Source organism: Dendrobates tinctorius, unplaced genomic scaffold, assembly GCF_039654945.1.
Source record: "Dendrobates tinctorius isolate UK_male_01 unplaced genomic scaffold, ASM3965494v1 ptg000111l, whole genome shotgun sequence".
NCBI classification, from domain to species: domain Eukaryota; kingdom Metazoa; phylum Chordata; class Amphibia; order Anura; family Dendrobatidae; genus Dendrobates; species Dendrobates tinctorius.
The window spans coordinates 7,058,023-7,076,053 of NW_027361779.1; the positions used below are offsets into that span (position 1 = coordinate 7,058,023).

Consider the following 18,031-nt stretch of genomic DNA (forward strand, 5'->3'; position numbering starts at 1 on the left):
ACATTTAAATCTACCTAAAACAGGATTCCAAGATAATATTGCATATACACCAATAGATGGAATCAGGGTTATCCCTAATGCCAGTCATTTAATTCCTTAATAGTGACCATGTAATTTAAGCATTTAGCCAAAGGGAAGGGGCGTCTTCTGTCACCTCATCAGTGCAACAAATTTGCTAGGTACTGATGACTTGCTTCTTCTCTGCATGCTTATTAGATGTATTGTGGAAAATAATCAAACAATTACATGGTCAGGTTCCCAAGTGGCAGAAGATAAATGTAAAACATAAGTCCTAATAAAAATAAAACCCTTACAAGTTGACTCTTGCAAAATGTTTATTATGAAAAGAAAAAAACGTACAAAACTGTACATAATTGGTAAATATAAATTCATTCTGCACAACAAAAAATCAATAAGTGAAAGATATGGCTTCTTTAAACAAGCTATTCCTCAAAAAAAAAAAATAATTGTTAGGTGCCATGAAAAGGATTCCATTAAAATGTACAACTCAACCCCCAAAAACTTATACTTTCTAAAGCTATTGTACGTCTCCACAAAAAAAGTCATAGCTTCATGAATGTGGCAACACAACAAAATAAGTGATTTTTTAAAAAAAAATTAGTAAAGTATACAAATATATAAATATGGTGTCACTGTAAAGAAACAACTTGAAGTAGAAAATGGGAGAATTGTAGATTTTTCATATACGTGAAGATGGGCTCTTTAGTAATAACAGCTCAGGAGGCAAATACAAGGCTGGAAAAATAAAAAGTTATGGCTTTCGGAATGCAAATGGCTGTCAGTGATGGAAAAAGTAAACAAAAGAAAACACTTGGTTTTAAAGGCACAAAATGGCTGTATCCTTAAGGGGATAAGTGATACCAGCACTTATGAACAACTGTGTATTTCCTGTCAAATGACAGGTTAAATTACCAGAAAATAAGCAGCTTGTTGTTAGAATTTAACAATTGGATACCTAAAATTGGATTTGACGAAATAATGCATTAATCACTATTTTTGTTTTAATGATTTTACACTTTTCAAATTAAAGGCAGTAAAAGCTGACAATCTTTTGAAACAGTTTAATAGTTCGCTAGTGAACTAATTCAGACTTCTTATTCATTGGTTGATTGTTTTTGTGCAATATCAGGTTTACGGTTATTGCAATTGGTATTGAAATTTTTGGGCTAAAAATTATAGTCTGGATGACCATTTACTATTTAGAATACGAGTTAAAACATTTTGCGTGTATTCTATTTATAACTAATTACACAGTGATGCTAAGAACAAATTAATATGCAGCAAATGGTTGTTCAATTATTGTATCCACCATTTATAAAAATATTTTTTTTAGAAAAAATTAAGACTAACGAGAACATAATTTCCAAACAACTAATAAAATTATTGAATTTTGGAATAAATATATAGATTACAACAATGCTAGAAAATGATGGTGATAAATTGCAACTTTCTTGGAGACAGAATTTGCTCAGAAGATTTCATTAATTTAACTTTTATTAAAATTATCATGTTTTGCTAAATAATTTTAGGTTATACCAATAACATAAAAACTAGTAATTGTATTATAAAATATTCATAACATTAGTAATATATTATTAGAGCATCAAAACAGAAATATGTATAATATAAATGATATTGAAAAATGCTTTTAATTCATTATTTTTCATATTTTAATTTGTCTTCTAATTGTCCTTAATTCAAAAGAACAAAATATTATTACAATTAAACGGTATTTTAATTTTTTCATTATTTAAAGGACAATATTTATATTAAACATTTATTACCCCAAAATATGAAATTTCTCTTCCTTTTCCATTTCATTTCCTTTCAATAAAAGAATTAATTTTAAAATGAAGTAGCGCTGGTAAATATAAATAATACTACGACAATAGAAATCAGCAGAAATTCTTTGTGTCGTTAGGAAAATGCAATAGTCAGAAAAAGAAGTGTTAGTGTGAATGTGGATTGTAATAGAGGAATTAATAGAGTACATTTCATGTACATTAAGATGTACAGTTCTGTTTGCAATGTTACCTTTATGAGACCTAATGTTACCTTTATACTTCGTTATTTTCACATAATACTCAGATTTATGAATGTTTTTATGGTGATGTGGTAATTACATTGCTAAATAATTACTTGTTTGCCCCTTATGTTTCTGAGATTAGTGCAGCCAAAGATTTCCCAAAATGTAAAATTGCTGATTTCTTGATTGGTGGAGAATAATAATAAATTTTATTTCTATAGCGCCGACATTTTCCACAGCACTTTACATTTCAGAGGGGACTTGTACAGACTATAGACATTACAGCATAACAATAATCACATAGATCATAACAGATACCAAGAGGAATGAGGGCCCTGCTCGCAAGCTTACAATCTATGAGGGAAAAAGGGGAGACACGAAAGGTGGGTGGATGCTGGAAAAGAAAAGTTTGAGGTCAAAATGATCTCCGTGCAGGTTCCAGTAAGCATCCAAATAATTATTAAAAGAAAATTCATACCTTTTACTCAACTGTTCAAACTTGTGAAGGTAATTGTACTGAATCCTAAAATGATTATCAAGTGTAATTTGAAAAATATGCTTTTTAATATTTCCCCTTGTGTGTCCATTTGAAGATAATATATTATTATAGGTATTTCTTTTTTGCTTTTAACATTATGATTGAGCATAAAGAGGGATTCACATTAGCTGATACTGTACGGGAGTACTGCATGTACCATAGATAGAATATTGCTAAAGGACAGTGTTTAATTTTGAAATAATAAAATTAACAAAACCTCCATAAAAATCTGAAGATGTGACTGATACATATTATTATATATTCGTTTCAGCGTGAATTTACAGATTTTGATTTTGTGAAAAACCCCACTTTTTGTGATCGTTTTTATAGCTTTTTAATGACATTTATTTGCATATTTTATGCAAGATTTTTTTTGAAGTTTGTGATTTAATATAATTAGCACTGTCTACAATGTTTTTTGGTTTGTACATTTTTTTGGGGGTCTGTAATAACAGTAACTTATCCTCCGCAAGATTTCATAAAAAGAAAAAAGCTTTACAAGTGTATAACACAGTAACATACGTAGCTAATGGATTTATTTAACATTTATATTCAAATATTAGTTGCAAGAAATATTCCATGGTGGTGTAGAACATTGCTGCGCTTAAATCTCAGTCATTCCTTAATTAAAAAGCATAAAACCATCTACTATCATATTTTTGGAATATACAGTCTGAGAGTAACTGTCACAAGTCTGCAGTTTTCTTCACTGTATCAATGTAGGTAAGAAGTGTCTACCTATATCCCAGCAACTCCTTAAATCAAACCACTGCTACCATCTTTGGCACACAAATGGCATATTTACACTCTACTAATAAATCATTTGACTTTCAAGGTAGCACAACACATTTAGCATCTGTTTCTGAGCAACAAAAACAAGTACAGTGGTGCTTGAAAGTTTGTGAACCCTTCAGAACCAACTGCATACATTTGATTTAAAAATCTATCAGATTTTCACGCAAGTCCTAAAAGTAGAAAAAAAGAAAACCAAGCAAATGAGACAAATGAGTCAAAAGATATTAGACATTATCATTTTTAATGAGGAAAATGACTCAATATCACATCTGTTAATGGGAAAAGTATGTAAATTTTTCTTTCAGTATCTGGTGTGACCCTTTGTGCAGAAAAACTGCATGGAGAAATTTCTATCATTGTTGATTAGTCCTGATTATCAGTTTAGATGAATTGTAACCCATTCCTCCCTACAAACAGATTCAACTTTGCTATGTTGGGACAAATGGGCGGTGGTTTCACCTATCAACTACATGCTCTAGGTCCTCCTACAAAAATTGTATAGGATTAAGGTCAAGACTTTGACTTGGCCATTCCAAAATGTTAACTTTATTCTGCTTTAACCATTCTTTGTAGGACGACTTTTGTACTTTGGGCTGTAAACTTCAGAATTAATTTTTCTGTCAATGATGGCAAACCATCTTGGCTCAGGTGCAGCAAAACTTGCTTGAACCATGGTACAACCACTTCTGTAGTTTCAAGGTTTATATGCTGTAATGCAGAGTTTTTCTTTGTCCAAACATAACCCTTCTCATTCAAACCAAAAAGCTTTATTTTGGTCTCATCCATCCACAAAACATTGTTTCAAAAGCCTTCTGGCTTGTCCAACTTATATTTAGTAAACTGCAGTGGGAAAGCAATGTTCATTTTGGGGAGCATTGGCTTTGTCATTGCAATCCTCTCATACACACCAATGTTCTTCAGTGTCCTCTTGATGATCGACTCATTAAAATTAATATTAGCTAATGTGAGAGAGTCCTTCAGTTGCTTAGAAGTTACATTGAGATCTGGTGGACTATTATATCCCTCCTGAAGTGATGTTTGTTGGTTGACCACTCCTGGAAAAGTTAATTATGGTCTTGAAAGTCCTTCATTTGTACAAAATCTGACTGTGGATTAATGGAATCCAAAACTCTTTAGAGATCAACAAGTTTTCTCTGAGGTTCATAGAAATCTCCTTTATCCGTGCCATGATACACTTTCATAATCATCCCTGTATTACTCAAATTTTCATATTTATTTCAATAATTTGGTAGAATTGACACTTTTTAGTGTGTATAAATATCCTAATTACTGAGTATGGTAATTTACATGGTATATGTGACAGGTTGTCTTGTTTGTAAGACTTACTTGTAATTGTGATGACCCTAATTCTCTAGCATACGTTAAAAAGTTGTGTAACTTACAAAGAATAAAGACTTTGTCAGATGTATCCTATTGTTTCTTATACATACCTTTCTTAAACTATTGTCTCTGTTGGCATTTGAGGAAATAATTTAGTAATATTTTGATACCATATTTTCTGACATTATTACTCATTTTTTGTTGTCAACTAATAGATGCATTAGTGAAAATATGTATTATCACTGTGTTTTCACAAATTTACCATTTATCCTATGAGAATTATGACATATTTACAGCTTTAACATGCTTTTGGAAAAGCCAGATTGTTGCAGTTGGTGTAAGATTCATGCCTGCGTAAAAGGTGAAGATTATTAAAATGATAATGTCCTATGCTATTTCTGGAGGCAGGTTTAGAGCATGTAACTGTTGTAACTCTACTGACCAGCTTCTGTTTTCCAGCCATGTTTCCCTAGGGCGCACCAAAGTTTCTATCTTCTTGTCATTCAGCTGTCACTTATTTCATTAAAGGGATTATTGACTTTTGACAGGTCTGGCACTACTAGTCTTCCTCACAGACTACTATATTAGTGTCACAAAATAATGTCCATGATACATTTGTTAAAGAAAACCTATAATCCGATTTATGCTGCCAAACAGCAGGCTTCATGAACCTGGGTCTGGTGGTACTAGTGCAGGCAGGTATGTTTTTTACAGAAATACTCTGGGGTTTCAGAGCTGCAGCCGAGTCCCATTGGCTTACAGTAGATAAGAAAAGTCTGGCACGGCCCCCGATAGGCTTCTCCCACTCCACTGTAAGTGATTGATAGGTCTCTCCCTACGCACACATGAGGGAGAGACCTATCAATCACATATAGCAGCGCTGTTAAGAGACAGCCTGGGATGAAGATGGTCTAGTCTCATCTCCAGCAATGGTCCCAGGCCAAATCTTCAAAGTTTTATTTTTTCTGAAACTCTGTCAGAGAACGTATACTGTACCTGGCTGCAATTGTACAGTCAGGCTTTGATTCAAGTTGTCCGTTGTTTGGGCAGAATGAATCAGATGTAATAAATAACCCAATGATTAAATGGGCAACACTTTCAATTTACACAGATTACAATTCTCATGTATTTATGCAAGATACTATGTGATAAATTGGTAATAATTAGTAATAAATCCAGATATAATTATGTCACAACATCTTTAGTTGTTATTAATTATCCACTTCTAAAGGACATGTTTTGATCTATATCTATATCCTAGAACAATCAATGTCACTCAATGAATTGTTTAAAAAAAAATTATTTTGTTAATGCACTAGTCTAAAGGGTAATGTTTTTTTTTCCTTGTGGAGAGTGACAAGCCAAGCATGGCTTGTCAGAGTGAGGAGACTTAAGGTACTGTCACACTTAGCGATGCACCAGCGATCCCGACCAGCGATATGACGCGGTCAGGATCGCTGGTGCATCGCTAAGTGGTCGCTAGTGAGCTGCCACACAGGCAGATCTCACCAACGACATAGCAGCGGTCGGGGGTCACTACTTACCTGTCAGACGAGGCGATCCTGACGTCCTCCCGCCCACGTCCACGCGTCGCTTGTCGGCGCCACAGGAAGCCCAGCAGGAAGCTGACGACGAGAAACGGCCCAGGACGTTGTCGCGCGATCAGCGATAATCAGCGGGGGAGCCGGTCAGAGGTAAGTATCAGATATAGCGATATCACTAGCAATATCGCTGCTACGTCACAAAACCAGTGATGTTATAGCGATATTGCTAGCGATATCGCTTAGTGTGACAGGCCCTTTATAAGCCATGCATGCTCCTCAGGAAAATTAAATATGCAAATTGTCTCTTCAGAGAGGAAGAGGACTCGAACTTTAACACAACCTATAAGCAGCAATCCTAAAAGTCAATATAGACTCTTTAACGAGCCTTGCAATATGGCAAATCAGATCTCATTCTTTGCACTGATGAGCGGAAACACCTCGAAACACCCTCTCTGCAAACTGAGATTCTGGTTTGTCTTTTATCCAAGTCATATTGCAAGGCTTATTAAAGAGTCAATATTAACTTTTATGATTGCTGATTCCAATAGGTGGTGCTAGAGTTCTAGTCCTCTTCCTCTCTGAAGAGACAATTTTCATAGTTAGTGCACTAGAAAATTTATGTGCAGTGTTGCACAAGTTAATGGTATTTGAAACAGTAAAAAATGATTTTACACATGAAAAGTTCTGCTGTATTAGTTTAGGTATCTTTAATTGTAAGTCCCTTTAATCATAATGGTCCTGACTGTGAAAAATTATATCTGAAAAGTAATGGAGTTGGTCAGCATGCACATGTAGGTGCACATATGGTCTGAGGTCAATGTTTAGCAGCTCATACCGATGAATAAATGTAAGCAAACATTGCCCTCCTCTAAGTACAGGCCACCTTACTCCCTTCTTAGGTACTCCCAGCTTTGCACCAACCAATAAATCTAATGGGTGCTGAGTTGTTCAACAAACAGAAAGATTTGATTTTCATAAAGCTATCATGCAAGGAAATCTGACAACTCTTTTAAGAGAAATAGACCAAATGTTCATCTTTGAATAATCAGTTGCTTGTTTTTTTTTTTAAATAAAATAAAAAAAGCACGTTTGCAACAAGGTCAACCTGGCGTATAAAAATAGAAAACTTAGGGTCAGTAATATCAGAAAGGAATGGAGAGAAATCTTTACAATTTTACACAAAGTTCTATCTTCAATTTATTATCAAGAATTAAAGATATAAATCCTTTCTAAAAAGTACTTTGTACCTGTGAATTACATAGGTGTCCTGTGTGTCCCAGCACATTGCTGGTGATGTGGGCGATTTGAAGGAGCATATTGGTTGGCCTTCCCTATATCAGAACTATTTTGGTGTGAAATTGTAGCTATGATAGATACACATCTGGACATAAGGCTAATGATCGACTTGAAGGTCTTACTACTTTCAAGCCCCCGTTACACACTGCGATATCGCTAGCAATATCGCTGTAAAGTCACCGATTTTGTGACGTTGCAACGATATTGCTAGCTATATCGCTGCATGTGATACTTACCTCCGACCGGCTCCCCCGCTGGTTATCGCTGATCGCGCAAGAAGCTCCTGGACCATTCCTCGTCGGCCACTTCCTGTGGCGCCGATGAGCGACGTGTGGAGCCGGGCGGGAGGACGCAGGATCGCCCCGTCTGACAGGTAAGTAGCGATCCCCATCCCCAGCGATGTCGCTGGTGAGATTTGCCTGTGTGGCAGCTCACTAGCGACCACTTAGCGATGCACCAGCGATCCTGACCGCGTCATATCGCTGGTCGGGATCGCTGGTGCATCGCTAGGTGTAACGGTACCCTAAGTCTTCCCGGTTTCACTGCTTCCTCACAAGAAAAGCCTTTACTTTCTGCAGTACTCTGTAGGATACCTAAATATTTGAAGACAATCCCAAAACTTGAACGATGGTTTGGAGTGGTGAGGAATTTCTAGAGACTGGAAGGCTTTCGAGCAATTCAAAGGGGTAACTATAAAGGGCATGTCACACTAAGAGATATCGCTAGCAATATCGCTATCACTAGTGACGTTATAGCGATATTGCTAGCGATATCGCTGTGTCTGATACTTACCTACGACCGGCTCCCCCGCTGCTTATCGCTGATCACGCGAGAACGTCCTGGACAGTTTCTCGTCGTCAGCTTCCTGTGGCGCTTCCTGCTGTGACAACGAGCGACGAGTGGAGCCGGGCGGGAGGACGCAGGATCGCCTGGTGTGACAGGTAAGTAGCGATCCCCGTCCCCAGCGATGTCGCTAGTGAGATCTGCCTGTGTGGCAGCTCACTAGCAACCACTTAGCGATGTACCAGCGATCCTGACCGCTTCATATCGCTGGTCGGGATCGCTGGTACATCGTTAAGTGTGACAGTACCTTAAGGCTCAACTTCAGTGACGACCTGTATAACACATTTCTCCGGGATGCACTCTATTTTCTTCTATATTAGATTGTACATGACACCAGTAAAATCTTTCCTTCCCTCTCAGAATTTTAAGTAGTCCTACTAGACCAGAGGTGCATAACCTTCTTTGGTACGACTGCCAATATTTGTGATTGCAACACTCTAAAGGGCCATCTAAAATGTGAATGGGTATTCTGATCCGAGATGTATATCGACAGCACTGTAGATACCAAAATCTAATAAGAGGGGTTTCCATTTCTAGAACTTCTACTATTGTAGACAAAAAGGGTCCGCTGCCCTATTTATTTAAAATATATGTACATTTTCATGTTTTTCCATTTTAAAAACTATAAAAAAGGAAAATGGTTTGTTGCAAAAGTTTGGGCACCCTGCATGGTTAATACCTAGAAGCACACCTTTTTCAAAGAATCACAGTTTGTAAACACTTTTTGTAGCCAGCCAAGAGTCTTTCAGTTCTTGTTTCAGGGATTTTCATCCATTTTTCCTTGTAAAGTTCTTCCAGTTCTGTGAGATACCTGGCTCGTCTTGCATGCACTGCTATTTTGAGGTTTTGCACAGATTTTCAATGATGTTCAAAACAGAGGACTGTGAGGGCCAATTTAACAACTTCAGCTTGCACCTTTAGAGTTAGTCTATTGTGGATTTTGACATGTGTTTATGATCATTATCCATTTGGAGAAGCCATTCTCTTTTCAATTTCAGCTTTTTTACAGATGGTGCTATATTTACATTAAGAAGTTGTTGAAATTCCACAGAATCCATTCTTTCCTCTGTCTGTGAAATTTTCTCCATATTATTGACTGCAACACAACCCAAAGCATGATTGATCCATCCCCATGCTTAATGGTTGGCGAGATGTTCTTTTCCTGAAATTCTGTGCCTTTTTCTTTCCACACATACTTTTGATAATGGTGGCAAAAGACTTCTATTTCTTCCTCATCGGTCCACAGGACTTGTTTCCAAAATGCATCAGGTTTGTTTAGATGTTCTTTTGCATGCTTCTGAAGCTGAATTTTATGGTGAGGACTCAGGAGAGGTTTTCTTCTGTTGACACTTCCATGAGGGCCATATTTGTCCTGGTGTCTCTGAACAGTAGAACAATGTACCACAACTCCAGAGTCTGCTAAATCTTTCTGATGGTCTTTTGCAGTCAAGCAGGGGTTCTGATTTGCCTCTATAGCATACCTACAAGCAGCTCTCACTAACATTTTGCTTGGTCTTCTAGACCTTATCTTGACCTCCACTGTTCCTGTTAACTGCCATTTTTTAACTACATTTTGAACTGAGGAAAGGGCAACTTGAAAATGCTTTGCTATCTTCGTTTAGACTTCTCCTGCTTTGTGGGCCTCCACCATTTTAATTTTCAGAGTGCTAGGCAGCTGCTTAGAAGAACCCATGGATGCTGTTTTTTGGCACCGGGTTTTTATAAAGCTGGAAAATTTTCATCACCTGGCCTTTCCTAATGATGATAATGAACAAATCATAACCCCAAAGGCTAATTAAGGTCTGAAACCTTGGTCATAGTTTTTTGAACATGCACAAATCTTCAAAGATGCTCACATTTTTGCATCAGGCCATTTTCCTTTTTGTCATTTTTAAATGTAAAAAATGACAATATATTTTCTTTTGCCTAGAATACAAAGGAAATGTGTCATCTTTAACTTTAGGCCTTATAGAGATCATTTAATCTTCAACTTGATTAACTGTCCACAATAACAGTAATTTTGACATGTGGTTTCTCCTGTGCAGACATCTATCTATCTATCTATCTATCTATCTATCTATCTATCTATCTATCTATCTGTCTATCTATCATCTATCTACTTTTTTATTCATTATTTTAGAACTATTTAACATGTAGGTTTTGCAGTGTTATTATAGGTTCATTAAATAAAATAATGAGAATTATTTTAGTGGCTGCAGGAGTAGCTACGGAATCAGATTTCTTTGTCCTGCAACTATTGCACTATAAGATTAACATGTGCATTTTATTTATATCCAGAATTTACAGCAGTCAGGCGCTGCCTTATGTCAAGGTTTCATAGTATTTGAAATGCATTGTGTTTGGAATGAAAAGCTGCTGTTTGCAGTGAGATAATGTAGCAGATGACCTCTGGTCCAAGAGTCCACATCCAGCTTTCTCACCAATTCTTCTGTTTGTTTATGCATACAGGACTTGGAGAAGCCTGGGGCCATTCCAGCAGACCTACTACCTTGGATAATGTTGGTCGAGAACTGGGATCTCATCTTTTACAGGTAGAACATGCAGGGAAACAGCTATTTCCAATTAATGATTAAAGAATGCAGACCTTTCAGCACACATTTAATTATCACATTGTGTAACTTATAAACTTCTACATGCTTTCCCACATTGCCATAGAGTAAATGCACTGTTATCATTATACTACAGTTTAGGGTGATATTTGTATCTATTTATTAGTTAAGTAAGTATTTATAAACTAGAATTTACTCAATGCTAGTAAAATGTTTGTTATTTTTAAAGATTTGTATTTATGTAAATGGTAGATATATGTACTTTTTCTATGTAATAACTTCTTGCATGGAGCCAGGAGTTCCATCTTACTATATTGTTGCTGTATACCAAGTCTGGAAAATAACATTGTAATGGAATAACTGATTGTTGTGTTTAGGAAAATACATATCTAATCCCCTGTTGTTACTTGTATAAACTGTTTATCAGGCACTAGTGAAGTGAGAGGCAGAATAGTCTGTAAAGTCATTTTCTGCATTGTAGTAGCTTAAAGCCACTTTCCCTGCTGAGAGTCATATATCTTCACAGTGTTTACAGGTGATAAGCGTTGGAAATGTTAAACAGTAGAAGATTAAACCCATTTCCCATATAGCACTCTCCTGTCTAATGCCATGTTTGATTCAACAATGAGATGTTTAAGCAAGAGGTGAAGGGACATCTGACCACCCAAGTGCTTTCAAAATGTAAATTGTATTTAAATTGCTGCACTCTAGGTATTCAGATCGGGGAGTCTGAATCTTCTGTTTATTTTATTTCCATTCTCCTGCATAGACCTTGGATGGTTTCATCTTTGTGGTGGCACCTGATGGGAAAATCATGTATATCTCCGAGACTGCTTCAGTTCACCTGGGCTTATCACAGGTAAGCAATTATGGGCGACTATTTGTGCTTGTATAGTTACTCACACCTGCAGGTGTTAATAAGAGTATCTTATCATCCAGCAAGTATTGATAAAGAGTTGACATGCATTCTGTCAATAAACCTCAGGTCTAGTGGGAATACAGTTTACACAATTGCATATGTCAGTGTCACGGATTTGTTTATTTTATTTACCGCATACAATTCTTCTATTCCTAATAATTTTATCATTAGTCTTCCCCTTTCTCAGGTGTTTTGTACATGCATTGTGCATTTTCATTATTTGTATTTTATTCCATTGATGATCGTCTCTTTCTGTAGGTAGAATTGACTGGAAATAGCATCTACGAGTACATTCACCCCGCTGATCATGATGAGATGACTGCAGTGCTTACAGCTCACCAACCATATCATTCCCACTTTGTGCAGGGTAAATCCCTTCCTATCCCTCTCTTTCTGAATATGGAGGCTCAGATCAGTGTCACCTACACAGAGACTGGGATGTAAAGCTAATTTTAGTTCACTTGTCTTGCAGAATATGAAATAGAGCGTTCTTTCTTCCTACGGATGAAGTGTGTGCTGGCAAAGCGGAATGCAGGTCTAACTTGTGGGGGTTATAAGGTAAGTGACTGTCAATATTGGAAAATTTGTAACTGTTTTACCTTGTAGATGTGTTAGCTGTGAACAAATATATCAATCGTGTCCAGTCAGTAGTTTCATAGCTGAATTGGACACTACTCATGAAAATAATGCAATGTTTTTTTATCTGTCTTTAGAACAGATGTGCCAGATCACAGGAATGATTACATAGACATATGGGATCAGTTCTGGCATCAGACCCCCTCTGGTATTTTATAATTATGGACAAATATATGGGAATAATTCCATAAAATTAGTTGAATCTTTATACAAAAGAGACCTTTACCTATAGTTGCAATTTATGCTTAGAAAATTGGATGCCAGCTTTTGTGGATGTTGTCTATGTGATCATCTATACTACAAATCTGAATGGAAGCAGAATTTTAAATAAGAAGTAATATGATGTTTTCCTTTCTGTGTTTCACAGGTCATTCATTGCAGTGGATATCTCAAGATCAGACAGTATAGTCTAGACATGTCTCCATTTGATGGCTGCTACCAAAATGTAGGCTTGGTTGCCGTTGGTCATTCCCTCCCTCCCAGTGCCGTCACTGAGATCAAACTCCATAGCAATATGTTCATGTTTAGAGCTAGCCTTGATATGAAGCTAATATTTCTAGATTCCAGGTAAGCTTGTCATCACTGAGTATTTAGTATGAGAATATGTGCTATAAATTATTCGTTTTTACCACTGAGTGAAGCCCATTTCAAGTAAATTTATGGATGATGTTCTTGTTAATTTTTTTTTAACGTGATACATTATTTTTGTATGAACATAAGTTGTCAGTATCAACATAAATGGTCTAAACACAGGAAATTAGATATAATTTATCTTAAACTATAGAAGTAACTTTGGGATGTTCTGCTCATTTTGTGCTTTCTTCCCTTTAGAGTTGCAGAGTTAACGGGATATGAACCTCAAGATCTTATTGAGAAGACGTTGTATCATCATGTTCATGGATGTGACACATTTCACTTGCGGTGTGCACATCACTTATGTAAGGATTCAGTTTATAATTATCTCTTAATTTCATGGGTGTCCTTTAGCATCATCTTTTGCTTTGTACTAAAACTACATTATCCAGTTAGTACTATGTGGCAATGTTTGATTTGTTTTTTGTTTGGCTGATGGAAAGGTAACAAAGAGATATGTCATAAAACTTAATCTAACTGACATATTACATAATTTGGGTAAATTCAGTTCTAAAGGGTTTCCCACCTTCAGCGCCATATATCTTATCAATTGAGGTCCCACCTCTAGCATCTCTATCTATTGTTATAATGCTGCAGCCTGATTCTACAAGTCAAAACCTTATTTTACAAGTTTATAATACTAATGGTTAGAAATATCAGATGACGGACATTAGTGTGTTTGCTATTAGAATGAAACTGAAAAATTATATAGTCTACTTAATGAAAATGTGGCCCGTCAGATACAAGAAGATCCCTATAAGTAAATGGTCCACATTATCAATGAGTACTTCTTGAATGATCAATAATGCAAAAAATGTGGTATTAAATTAAACAAATTCAAATGAAATGACCTATATATGTATAATATGTTCTGCTAGCAAGGACATTGCAGATCATTCACTGCAGTCCTAATACTGAAATATCATAGATGACATGTGTCCAATCTGGATATTGAGCTATAAAGACTGTAGGACATGGCTATTACCAACACTATTACCAACACTGAGAATATGAAGGAAGTGCTCCATGTGATGAACACAATAGTATTCACTGCACATTTGGCCCAGCAGGATCTATGAGCTCTCGCTGGCGGGGCATAGATGCTCTGAGGATTGATAGATGTGTCACTCACTGTCCAAGTAGTAAAGAGACAAACCAGCTCTACACTATTAATTGATAATGCTGCTTTATTAACATGGTCTTACATTAGCATAATTATTATCAGAACAATCTGCTGCAAAGTAAGGAAAAAATTGAGACAATATCAGATTTGTAACAGCATTTCCAACATTGCTCATTGTGCTATTTACTATATGCTAGACATATTTGAACAATTCCTTTATGTGATTGTCCATAATTTACTTTCACAGTTGAATACATCCATGCGCACACACTTATCTTTGATTCTCATTCATAGGCTTGTTACTACACTTTCCTTTAGTAGATAATTGTCAGTCAGGCGTGCCTGCTTGGCATGGTTGCTCTTGCTTTTTCCGGGCCCTTGCACCCCATTGTGTCCAACCTTGTCCCTTTTGATTAGCTGGATTTCATTGGCTTTTGTTTTGTGAATCTGTGTACAAAGTGACAAAAAAGGGAAAGTGAGGCCAAATTACAATCTTTTCATTTATCATATTTGTACATTTAGTATAACGTGGTTCTTACTTCTTTAGAATATGTGAGCTAAATGATCTAAATTATAACAAAAACTGTTCTACTATTATCCTTTCATTTCCAGTTCAAATTCAATAATTTAAGAATTTTCCAAAATGCCCAGTTTCTTTGTGAATATAGTTTATGTACACATATGTCATTGCCTTTACATTGGCCCATATGTCCATACCATATATTGGGCTTCGAAATGTAATACATTTAGTAATGTTATATATAGTAAATATACTACTCCCCCCCTCACTGCAGGGACACCACTGCTTGTTTACGAGGGATGTGTGCGTAATACATTGTATATAGTGTTGTTCCTGCAGAATATATATTAGAAAAAACAAGTGTATCTAGTGCTCGGTTCACCGAGACCCGCCATAAAGCACCACTTCCTAACTCATAGGAGTCAATATCTTTACAGAGATGCCGCCCACATTATTTCAGTGAAAAGATCAACATATTTACACAAGGGATTGACACTGGCAGAACAATAGCAATTTCAGCATTGTCTGTTCTTTTAACCACAGGGAGGAACATTTTTTGTGAATAAGGAGAGAAGGATCAATTATACTTAGCACGCTAGCATGACTCTCATTCACAGGCAGCACACATCTCCCTCCGCACAGTGAACAGCAGTAGATGACAGCAAGGAAAGATGCAAGAGTGCATGAAGTTGGTGACTGTGTTATACTTAGGAACACTGTGGCTGGTATTTAAAATATGTATTGCGTTTGGCGCTTTTAGATAGCCTTAAGCCCGAAATCTTCCTTTCTTAAACCACCTTACACAATCCGTTAATCTCAAAAGAGGACAATTAGTTTTCCAGGGGGTCCCATGATAGACAGTGACTTAGTTCTGCCCATTATTATTATTATATTATTACTTTGTATTAATTTTATCTTTTAATATTGAGCAGAATTAAGTACCGTATGTTGACTAGCTGCTAATGATAATGCACTTTATGATAGGGTATGCACTTTATGATATGGCTTATTGTTCAACAGCTCACCCCCACTCAATATGATGCCCCCCGTAACACCCACAGAATAATGCCCCCACATATAGCATAATGTCCCCAGAGTTCCCCACACACAGTATGATGCTCTCACAGCCCAAGACACATCGTATAATGCCCCTGCAGCCACTGACACAGTATGATGGCCTCTTACAAACAGCATGATGGCCCCACAGCCCTCAACACACTGTATGATGTCTCCATAGTTCCCTACACACAGTACAATGCTGCTACAAACACAATATGATGTCCTCCACAGCCTTCCCATCCGGTATGATGGCTCACACATTCCCCAATACAATATGATTCCTTCACATCACCCCACACAGTATGATGCCTCCACAATTTCCCCACACAGTATGATTCCCCAATAGTCCCTTACTCACACAGTATGGTGGGCCCCACAGATCCACCCATATAGTATGATATTATCCATGGCTGCCCTCCCCAAGGTATCACAGTTTCCTCCAACTATCTGAGTATGCTGATGCCGGTGAAAAGTAGACTCCGGGGGGTGGTTGTAGCTGAGGGGAGGAGGTTGACGCATGATGTGAGATGCCACAGGCTGGACAGGAACAGCCAAAGGCCCATGGGTCACACTTTGCTAATATCTGGTTTTTCTTATTGATATAATGCCAGAGAATCATTTTAATGTATTTTACTTTTTAAATAAGTGTGTTTAGGAGGACATATAGTAAATTTAAAGGTCTTCATACACATTAGAATAAATTAGGCCAACTATACACTAATAATCAGCCTACCTCAGGCCAGAACTAAAACAGCCTGAGTAACGAAGAGGGCCATATTGATAAAATTAATAAATCTTTATTAGAGATACTCAGTTCAGGCCTGAGTTAGGTTGATTATTGAATATATGATGTACCATAGCTCTATGTTTTGGACATTCGTGGCTAACAACTATATGCTAATGTATATGAGAACCTCCTTATTCTTCCTCATCTGATGATATCACAGACGATATTGGTGGGGTGGCTTGAATTCAAACTCTTGATCCTTTTGTTCTACAGATAAATAAACCACTGCCCAAGTTGTCTAGTTCTTTCTTGTAATGTAAAAAAAACACAAAATTGTTCCTCTCTGAGTGTTCACATGTAAGGGGAGTAAGAAGAAATAGCTGTCGGCTGACACTTATCTAAAGTAAATGAGTACCTTCAAGATGAGATATATAATAACGTTTATATTCTTAATCACATGTAATGAAATATGTGGCCATAAAAGCAATATTATTGCATTTGTTTTTATGAAAAAATGTTTCAGATGACTTAATTGATATGATACAATTGTCATCAGATATACCTAAAATCTGTGAAAATCCTTGTTTGTCATTTACCTCTTTGATGAAATACCTATATTTCAAATGACATATAAAACTTCCACAATTAGACACCAAGAAAGTATGTCTTTATGATTCTCTTTGCAGTGCTGGTAAAAGGTCAAGTAACCACTAAGTACTATCGGTTCCTGGCGAAACATGGCGGCTGGGTGTGGGTACAGAGCTACGCTACAATTGTGCACAACAGCCGATCCTCCAGACCTCACTGCATTGTCAGTGTGAATTATGTTCTCACGTAAGTAAATTGGGGAGTCTTTATTTTCCATCATGGCTGAAAAAGTGTCTTTGTTTGCTAACATTTTGCTGTTTTTGGCTGGCATTACTGAGGGAAAAACGTCTTTGTTGGTTCTTCATGGTTCACACGTTAAATGTATTGAGATATTTATATAGCACTTAACTGGGACATCTGGTTTTCTTCAGTACAGAACAGTCTGAGTGTCTTAATTTCAACCAGATTGGCCAATAAATCTATAAAAATAAAAGTGGTGGAATATATTTTTTAATCCATTGCTTATTTATTGCAAGAGTCTGAAGTTCGATGTCATTGATGTGCACTTTAAAAGAAATCTGGCTCATAAGAGAATAGCAGCACTTCTAGTAGAAATATTTTTCCATGGGAATCCAGTATCTGCACTGTAGCTAGAGTTCTCTATAAGGCATATGAACCATATCTCTGCTTAGCTGACATGAGAACCTGCAGAGTCTGAGACACAAGCATATCATAGGTTTGCTCTTTGTATGTTTATGTAAAATCAGTTCTTTATACTTTTTATATATTTTTATTAAAGCATTATTCCAAAAGTATTAACTGTAGCTCACTGATTAAAATCCTAAAATAAAG

The 18,031-nt window shown here is 36.5% G+C and overlaps 1 protein-coding gene across 1 annotated transcript in view; it reads left to right on the top strand.

The window, feature by feature from the left end:
- The window catches only part of SIM1 (SIM bHLH transcription factor 1), a 200,171-nt gene that overhangs the window by 41,712 nt on the left and 140,428 nt on the right, over positions 1–18,031 (top strand). The window contains exons 2-8 of the mRNA XM_073589499.1: positions 10,874–10,956; positions 11,744–11,833; positions 12,152–12,260; positions 12,366–12,451; positions 12,897–13,096; positions 13,361–13,467; positions 17,278–17,425. Of these exons, the coding sequence (XP_073445600.1) occupies positions 10,874–10,956; positions 11,744–11,833; positions 12,152–12,260; positions 12,366–12,451; positions 12,897–13,096; positions 13,361–13,467; positions 17,278–17,425 (823 nt within the window). The remainder of the gene's footprint in view (positions 1–10,873; positions 10,957–11,743; positions 11,834–12,151; positions 12,261–12,365; positions 12,452–12,896; positions 13,097–13,360; positions 13,468–17,277; positions 17,426–18,031) is intronic.